This window comes from Sander lucioperca, chromosome 19 (assembly GCF_008315115.2).
Source record: "Sander lucioperca isolate FBNREF2018 chromosome 19, SLUC_FBN_1.2, whole genome shotgun sequence".
Taxonomy (NCBI): domain Eukaryota; kingdom Metazoa; phylum Chordata; class Actinopteri; order Perciformes; family Percidae; genus Sander; species Sander lucioperca.
The window spans coordinates 2070393-2080392 of record NC_050191.1 but is presented as its reverse complement, the minus strand read 5'-3'; the positions used below and the strand labels follow the sequence as shown (position 1 = coordinate 2080392).

The 10000-nt window shown below is 41.7% G+C and overlaps 2 protein-coding genes across 3 annotated transcripts in view; one reads left to right on the top strand and one right to left on the bottom strand.

Annotated features, from left to right (window-relative positions):
* The window catches only part of LOC116061885 (NLR family CARD domain-containing protein 3-like), a 181199-nt gene that overhangs the window by 132200 nt on the left and 38999 nt on the right, over positions 1 to 10000 (bottom strand). The gene's annotated exons all lie outside the window — the stretch shown is intronic.
* Positions 1 to 10000, top strand: part of LOC116061520 (transcription factor SOX-11-like) — a 17167-nt gene that overhangs the window by 4356 nt on the left and 2811 nt on the right. The window contains exon 2 of one of the 2 annotated variants that reach the window (XM_031315765.2): positions 8495 to 9259. In XM_031315765.2, coding sequence (XP_031171625.1) covers positions 8600 to 9259 — 660 coding nt within the window. In that variant the 5' untranslated portion in view covers positions 8495 to 8599. Of the gene's footprint in view, positions 1 to 8382; positions 9260 to 10000 lie in introns of those variants that run through there. The other variant, XM_031315776.2, reaches the window with a different exon arrangement.

The window sequence follows — 10000 nt, the reverse complement described above, 5'->3', positions numbered from 1 at the left end:
ATACTTGTTTTTGGGTCAAATGGCCTTCTGAATGGGAGAGCTAGGGGCACTTTGATGCTAACCTCAAAATATCTATTTTTAAAACACTAAGAAGGTTCGACACAACATGAGACTTTACTCCAAGTATCACCAGGAGCTCTACACCTTAACTCCACCGGTGACCAAGATATACTATAACCAGGAGCTCTACACCTTAACTCCACCGGTGACCAAGATATACTATAACCAGGAGCTCTACACCTTAACTCCACCGGTGACCAAGATATACTATAACCAGGAGCTCTACACCTTAACGAAAGACTTGACAACATTGTTTGTGTTCAGAGTTTACTAAAAAAAAATGTTTTAATAACTCACGTTAGCTGTTGTTCTTCCGGTCTCCGTCTATCGAGCCAGTCAGAACTAGTCAAGGGAGGAGAGTAAAGATGGAGAGCTCCTAAAGCTTAGTTCCATATAAATGCACGGATAATTTGTTGTTTTCTCGTTAGTGAAACACAATATTGACCTTGTAGTTGAAAAAGGAGCCTCATATAAGAATGACATTTCCTCCTATGGAGTCTGTTCATTCACATTCAGAGATCGCCTATTTTGGACTGGAAAAATGGCGGATAGCGTAAACACCAACAGCTAACGTGAGTTGTTAAAACCTTTCTTTTTAGTAAACTCTGAACACAAACAATGTTGTAAATGCTGTCGTTAAGGTGTAGAGCTCCTGGTGATACTTGGAGCAAAGTCTCATGTTGTGTCGAGCCTTGTTAGTGGTTTAAAAATAGATATTTTGAGGCTAGCATCAAAGTGCCGCTAGCTCTCCCATTCAGAAGGTCTTTGGACCCAAAAACAAGAATGCGGTGAATCTTAAAAGTGGCGTTTCCGTCCTAAATATGCCTTTAACCCTTGTGTTGTCCTCCCGGCTAAAGACTTGTTGACACTTTTTTCAAAAGAAGAATCCTGCTTCCGGCACTTTTTGTTGAAGTTTTTTTGCGCTTATTGTCGCATTTTTTTTTTTTTTTAAATAAATTTTTTAAGTTGTTGTTTTTTCAATGTTTTTGTTGCTTTTTTGACATTTTTGTCACTTTTAACTTTGACGCTTTTTTCCCCACTACTACCAACTCATACAACGAGTTTTACACTTATTCTTGGAATTCATGGACATTAAACCTAATTTTTGAGTTTAAAAAGCAGAAATATGCTATAAAATTGACTAAAACACCCAAAATTAATTGAAAGTAGTGCACTGCTCCTTCATTTCCTTTGAGAAGAGTGTTAAATGGAACCATCCATGTTCACTTTTGGCAATTTGGTTGAAAGAAACCCAAATTTCGGATATAGATATTTTTTGAAAATGGGTCAATTTGACCCAAAGACAACAGGAGGGTTAAACGAAAGTTTGACTCAGGTACATTCACAAAAAGACCCTAGGTTGCATTTTGGCGAGAGTTACGCTTTAAGACATGTAAACTATTGCAGATCAATCACACAAGGTCTGAGAGCTTTGAAACTTGGCATGTTTGTAGTCAGGAAGTTGCTTCACCTACTAGAAAAGACTGGATGTGAATATCTTGATGTACGGAATAATTAGAGATTAGAGACCTATAAACACATACCTGAAATAGGCGAACATGCAAAAAAAAATCTATATCGATGCAAAATGTTTGCATTTGCTTTGTGATTCTATTTACCTCGCAACTCGGATTTTCCAGGTCAAAGTCGTAAACACGCCCCCTGACCTCCGATTTACGAGCTCAGAACTCAGACAACCTCGCAGTAGCCCGAGTTCAAAATCCAACATGGCTGCCCCATGTATCAACAGTTGTGAAAGCTGCAGTAACACAAGGGGGTAAGCCTCTCCTCGGGCGCCATGTTGAGGCTACCAAGTCATCACCTCCCGTTAGCATCCCATTGACTGCCATTCATTTTGACGTCACTTTGACAGAGAATAACTTTACATCTGAAGAGTTTAAAGACTCTATTTGTCCATTGTTTATTTCTAAAGAAACACGACAATGTATAAAAGGCTCCATTACCTTGTACCTCACGTTATGGCTCCGTAGCAGACGTTTTTATAAAAATAGGCTAACGATTGGGTCATAACCACGAGACTTACTGTCTCATAGTAGAGGAATTACCGTATAGTACAGGAGAAGCTCTCAGGCAGTTTGGACTTCCATTAGCTGTTTAAGTTTAATTACTAATGTTAACTATCATTTTAGTGATCAATAATTAGCCTGTGTCTATGTTATCTCCTTACATATACCTACGCTCTCCGTCTCTGCTAGATTGGGAATGATTGAGATTTCTCTTGGCACAGCTACCAGAAGACTTCCAACTTTCAGACAGGTTGCTCACGTCACATCTACGTCTTCAAGCTCAGTTGGAGGCTGCTCAGTAACGGCGTAATGCGTTGTTATCAACAGGTATTGCTAACAATAGCTAACCGGGCTAGAGCTAATGAAAACAATGAAAATCCGACTTTTAAATGGAACGCATTCAACTTGGGTATTGGGCATTCCCAGCTCCGGCTCCTGAGTTCCGAGGTCAATAGAACAAGGCATTACTTTGCCAGGGATTAGGAACACATGATGGCTTGGAAGCTAGGAGGTCGTTGGGGGAGGATGGGTGGGAGCGGAGTCTGCTTCCCGGGGAAAACAAAAGCCTTTCACCCAGGAAATGTGTGTCCAGTGGACGTCTTTAAAAGCGTTGGGAACGTTACTTTAAAAAAAGTAATTAGTTATAGTTACTCACTACTTGTTCTAAAAAGTTAGTAACTGAATTACTCTATAATAAAAGTAACTCGTTACCAGGGAAAGTAACTATTTGCGTTACTGTTAAAAAAAAAGATGCTATATGTCAAAGAATTTGGATTTTTTTGAGCAGTTTTTTTGCCGTGAGGCAGAAAGATCTATCTTCTGCTGCTTGGAGGACTTTGCTCCGAGTCCTTCTTTGCTAGTGGATGGCGAGCTATCCTCTGGTGGAGGTATCGGTGGTTTTGGCCACTAGCTTTGTAGATGCGTGTGTCGTTGTGAGATGCTTCATTAAATTAGAGTTGCTTGCAACGGATGTCGACAAGTCTTCTCTCCTGGACATAATGTACACATTACATGCACGTTCTCACCGTCGACCACAATGAATTTGAAGTAGTGCTTATATCTCCACCTTGAAAATGCCAACTTTTCATCGGATTGCTCCTGACTCGCCATCTCTGCTGCTTCATTGAATCTCTTTTTAGCTGTTGTGTGTGTGTGTGTGTGTGTGTGGCGTGTGCTGGCATGTGTGTAAAAACACTGGCTCTGATTGGCTACCATGAAACATGACTCTGCCTTAGCCAATCATAATGGCTTACCTCGTTATTAACCCACCTCCTCACTAGCTGTGAGCCAGGGGTGCGTTCAGATTACACAGTTTATTCAATCAATGCATAGTAACGCACCGCATTTAACGTCCAATAACGTTAACAGCGTTGTAACGACGGGAAAAGTAATAAGTTAGATTACCCCGTTACTGAAAAAATAACGCTACGATAGGCTGCATAACGCTCACTTTTTGTGGCCTAAACTTAACCGGCAGCTTGTGCTGCTCTGCAGCCGGCTCACAGCATATTCTCGGGTCACTGAACGCACAGAGACACACACATGCACGCACACATAAAGACACACACACACACACAGACAGACACACACACACACATAGAGACACACACACACAGACACACAGACACACAGGTAATGGAGGACTCATTAAGAGAAAAAACAGCAATTATCATCCAAATTAACGTGTGAAAACAAACATGGGAGAAGACGAAGAGAAGTTAGGTCTGATTTTAACAGCCAGTGGTTTCCCCTCGGTCAGTGGAAGATTTAAAAGCACGTATTTGGAAGTGTGTGTGTGTGTGTGTGTGTGTGTGTGTGTGTGTGTGTGTGTGTGTGTGTGTGAGCTGAGTGAGTTTGTTTGCAGCTTGTTCTCCAGTTCTTCACATGCAGCGTTAAAGACCTCCTCTCTGCAACACCCCCCCCACCCCCAAATCCATCCTTATTTAACATGTGTATGACACAGGGCTTGCTGGGGGGGGGGGGGGGGGGAGGATGCATTTGCATCTACGGAGAGCTGAGTCAACACCTAAATGCTCCTCAAACACAGCAGCAGCAGCATCCTAATGAGCTGTTCCATTCAGACAGTCTGACAGTCACAGTTTGTCCCAAAATCACATTTTTCAACACTCCTGTTGTCAAATTTCACCCATTTTCAAAAAGTGCCTAAATCAGAAATGTGGGTTTCTTTCAACCAAATTGCCTGAAATGAACATGGATGGTAAAATGAAGGATCAGTTCACTACTTTCATTGAATTTTTGGTGTTTTTATTCAATTTATATAGCATATTTCTGCTTTTTGAACTCAAAAATGTAGGTTTATTGACCCTGAATTCCAAGAATAAGTGTAAAACTCGTGGAAAGCGTCAAACGTAGAAGTTAACAAATATGTCGAAGAAATTGCAGGTGAGAATCGGTCAAACAACGCAACTAAAACTAAAACTTTGAAAAAAGCTTGAAAGAAATGTGGAAACACACACACACACATACACACACACACACACACACACACACACATACACACAAACATACACACATACACACACACATACACACACACACACACACACACACACACACACACACACAGAGACACACAGACACATACACACACACACACACATACAGACACACACAGACCCCCCCCAACCCCCACACACCCCCGACCCCCACACACACACAACCACACACTCACATTCTTGTTTTTGGGTCAAATGGCCTTTTGAATGGGAGTGCTAGGGACACTTTGATGCTAGCCTCAAAATATCTATTTTTAAAACACTAAGAAGGTTCGACACAACATGAGACTTTACTCCAAGTATCACCAGGAGCTCTACACCTTAACTCCACCGGTGACCAAGATATACTATAACCAGGAGCTCTACACCTTAACTCCACCGGTGACCAAGATATACTATAACCAGGAGCTCTACACCTTAACTCCACCGGTGACCAAGATATACTATAACCAGGAGCTCTACACCTTAACTCCACCGGTGACCAAGATATACTATAACCAGGAGCTCTACACCTTAACTCCACCGGTGACCAAGATATACTATAACCAGGAGCTCTACACCTTAACTCCACCGGTGACCAAGATATACTATAACCAGGAGCTCTACACCTTAACCAAAGACTTGACAACATTGTTTGTGTTCAGAGTTTACTAAAAAGAAATGTTTTGAGCAACTCACGTTAGCTGTTGGTGTTTACGCTATCCGCCATTTTTCCAGTCCAAAATAGGCGATCTCCGAATGTGAATGAACAGACTCCATAGGAGGAAATGTCATTCTTATATGAGGCTCCTTTATCAACTACAAGGTCAATATTGTGTTTCACTAACGAGAAAACAACAAATTATTCGTGCATTTATATGGAACTAAGCTTTAGGAGCTCTCCATCTTTACTCTCCTCCCTTGACTATTTCTGACTGGCTCGATAGACGGAGACCGGAAGAACAACAGCTAACGTGAGTTGTTAAAACCTTTCTTTTTAGTAAACTCTGAACACAACCAATGTTGTCAAGTCTTTCGTTAAGGTGTAGAGCTCCTGGTTATAGTATATCTTGGTCACCGGTGGAGTTAAGGTGTAGAGCTCCTGGTTATAGTATATCTTGGTCACCGGTGGAGTTAAGGTGTAGAGCTCCTGGTGAGACTTGGAGCAAAGTCTCATGTTGTGTCGAGCCTTCTTAGTGGTTTAAAAATAGATATTTTGAGGCTAGCATCAAAGTGCCCCTAGCACTCCCATTCAAAAGGCCATTTGACCCAAAAACGAGAATATGGTGAAGCTTAAAAGTGGTGATTCCGTCCTAAATATGCTTTTAAATGAAAGTTTGACTCGGATACATTCACAAAAACACCCTAGGTTGCATTTTGGTGAGAGATACGCTTTATGGAGAAAACACAAGAATTTCACCAAGTTCCCTTACTTTCCTCCTCCAATCAGGAGATTTGTGAGCATCCTGCAGCCAATCAGGATGCAGAACTCTGTTTTTAGGGTATAAATGTAGAAAGATATAATATAATGATTCACCTCTGCAGCAGCAGCTTGACCTCTGACCCCTGACGGCCCTCAGAACAACAGCCACATTCCTGAGTGACGGCTCAGCTCATCTATGTGAATGGATGGTAACACACACACACACACACAGAGACACACACACACACACACACACACACACACACACACACACACACACACACACACACACACACACACACACATAGAGAGACACACACACACACACACACACACACACACACAAACACACAGAGAGACACACACACACACACACACACACATACAGACACACACACACACACACACACACATACAGAGACACACTCCCACACACACACACACACACACACACACATACACACACACACACACACACACACACACACACACACACAGTCTGATCAATAGGCACATCAGTGACAGCAACTGCAGTTTGTTTTCAGATGTAAAAATGTAATTTTACTGCCACAGAAGTTACACATTAACTTTCTCTCTCTCTGTCAGGTTAAATACACGCACACACTACACACACACACACACACACACACACACACACACACACACACACAAAACATAGCTGCTCAGATGGATATTATCTAATATCAATATGAATCTCATGGAGGTGAATCTGAACTAATCCTGTAAAACACCAAATTCACACAATAACACAAACTAACTGAGTGATGACTCCTGTGTTCTGCGCTACTCTCTTCAACGCCACCAGACTCCTTTCACAAAAACAGTGATTTAACCTCGCAGAACACGGGAGAGTTTCTGCTCTACCGCTGCCTCCATCGCTCAGTTAGTTTGTGTTATTGTGTGACTTTGGTGTTTTAAAGCATTAAAACAAACTAAACTTACAAAAATGTGACAAAAAGCCAAACCAACCAGACTCCATGTAAATAATCAGTACTTTTATCAGCGTAAAACACACTTCATTCAAAGTGGACAGAAACTAAATAAAACTATCAAAAGTCATCTTGGTTCATCTTTCCACTGTTCCAACAATCACCACTCTGGTTTGGTTGAAATAAACCCTTAATTCACCCATTTACATGTGGAGATATGCTGGCTCTATACACGCTAAAAGTCATGATTATTTACATGGAGTCTGGTGGAAACATGCTGGCTCTATACACGCTAAAAGTCCTGATTATTTACATGGAGTCTGGTGGAAATATGCTGGCTCTATACACGCTAAAAGTCCTGATTATTTACATGGAGTCTGGTGGAAATATGCTGGCTCTACACACGCTAAAAGTCATGATTATTTACATGGAGTCTGGTGGAAATATGCTGGCTCTATACACGCTAAAAGTCCTGATTATTTACATGGAGTCTGGTGGGTTTGGTGATGGAGATTTCAGGGCTGTTTCATGTTAAACTAAATGTGGAACATGCTCAAGCGTTCTCCGAAGAACAACACTTGAAAACTGTTCAAGGATTCCTGGAAAGTCCTGAAGGACCCGCACACACACACACACACACACACACACACACACACACACACACACACACACATACAGATACACACACAGACACACACAAATACACACAGATACACACACACACACACACACACACGCACACACACACACAACTCAATGATCCTTAAAGAGACTCTTGTGAATTCCTCCAATCCTTAAACAACAAATAGTTCAGTGGCTTTTTTAGAAGTTTTTCTTGCTTTGTTCAACGTTTTTGTAATTTTTAACAAAGTTTTTGTCGTGGTGTCGACTTTTTGTCACTATTTAAACATGTGTATCCCTTTTTTGTGAGTTTCGTGGCTTTTTGTGGACATTTTTGTGGGTTTTTTGACGCATTTTTCCTTTCATTCAATGTTTTGATCATTTATTTCGAAGTTTGTCTTTTTCTATTTAGGCTACCTACACTGTCTACTATTCACTCTAAGACATATGCTCTGTCTGTAGGCTACTCAACATAAAAACTGATTTCCATGTAATCTTTTAATTTGCATTAAAACTGTCAGACACACAGGCTGAAAAACATGGAGGTAAGTGAGAAACTCCGACCTTAAACGTGTTTGCTTTGATTGGCTTTGTACGTCTCGGTGCTGTGATTTAATGCCACTAAACACCAATAAAAACATGTTAAATATCGATTACTTTCACTGTAATGATTTATCAATTGTAATTAAATTGAAATAACGGCCGGACGCCTGTGGGCGGGCACACAGGGAGAGTAGCAGAGCTGTGATTGGCCGAAAGCGCCGCGGAGGCGGGAAGGCTCTGGAGAAGAAGAGCGGTGATTGGTGGAAGGGCGGTAACGTCTCGCGCTTGGTCAGCAGCGTTAATAAGACGCCGGTTTGGAAGTTTAAACAGTGAGAGAGAGATGCTGTCGGTGTGAAGAAGGCAATACAGCGGCAGGAAAACGCGATAAAAATATTTAATAAAGCAGTAGTATTAGTAAAGAAAGTAGTTAGGGTTGTTGTTGAGTTCCCAGCGGTCAGTTTGAGACATTTAAACCGGACTATGGTTCAGCAGACGGAACATGGCGGACCGGGGAATATCAGCGGGACACGCGAGGCAGCCAACCCGGCGGACAGCGACCTGCAGGCGGCCTCAACGCGCAGCCTCGTCCCGCTGAAACCGGACTGGTGCAAAACCGCTTCGGGTCACATTAAAAGGCCCATGAACGCGTTCATGGTGTGGTCCAAAGTGGAGAGGAGAAAGATCATGGAGCAGTCGCCAGACATGCACAACGCAGAGATCTCCAAACGGCTCGGGAAGCGCTGGAAGATGTTGAAAGACACGGAGAAGATCCCGTTCATCCGGGAGGCCGAGCGGCTCCGGTTGAAGCACATGGCCGACTACCCGGACTACAAGTACCGGCCCAAGAAGAAGCCCAAGACGGAGGGGTGTGCGTTTCCTCCGGGAGGGAAGACGCCGGAGAAACCCGCCGTGAGACCGGTTAATAAAACCCAAAATGCCAAGAAGAGATTCTCCAAGTTAAAGCCGTTAAAACCGGTGGTGGTCCCGGTTCCGGTCCCGGTCCCGGTGCAGCAGCGGCAGCACGCGGACCCCCGGTACCGGTACGTGTTGACCAGCAGCTTCAAACCCAGCAAGCCCGTTAAACTGGAGTTCACCGACGACGAGGAAGACGATGATGACGATGATGATGAAGACTCAGAGGTAATTACGGCTTTTAATCAACATTTTAATCGCCGATCGATTTTCCGATTCTTACGTTTTTTTGACGTTTTTCTCGTTTTGTTTTTTTTTATTATTTATTTTCCGGTGTGTTTACGTTATTATTGACACCTTTTGTGTTGCTCTCTTAATGTTGACTTTAAACTTAAAACTTTGATGTTTTTTTACTCGTTTTTATTTTATTTATTTTTTACGCTTTTTCACGTTTTTGACGTTTTTCTCGTTTCCTCCAATCAGCATCTAGGTGTAAAGCCCAGTAATTAAAACTGGGCGTTTTTCCCCAAAATTTAAGCTACTACATTAAAAATGTTTTTGTAGTTGTCTTTTCTGGTTTCTTCAAGTTTTTTTGGGGGAAAATTTTGTCTGTTTGTCACCTTCTTTTAAGTTATTTTTAGACATTTGATGATGAAGACTCCGAGGTAATTAGGGGCTTTTTAATCAACATTTTAATCGGCGATTGATTTTACGATTTTTTTTTTTTTGGTTAGTTTTTTTAACACTTTTAGACGCTTTTTCACGTTTTTCTCGTTTTGGGCTTTTTTTCCAAGTTTTTGCAAAATTTTTATTTTTTATTTTCTTAACGTTTGTCGCTTTTTTTTGCGGATATTTCTATCGTTTTATTGGGGGAAATATTTTTTTTCGTGGGGGGGCATTTAGCCTGTTTGTCACCTTTTTTGGGCTTTTTTACAAGTTTTTTCCAACTTTTTTTTATTTGTTATGTTG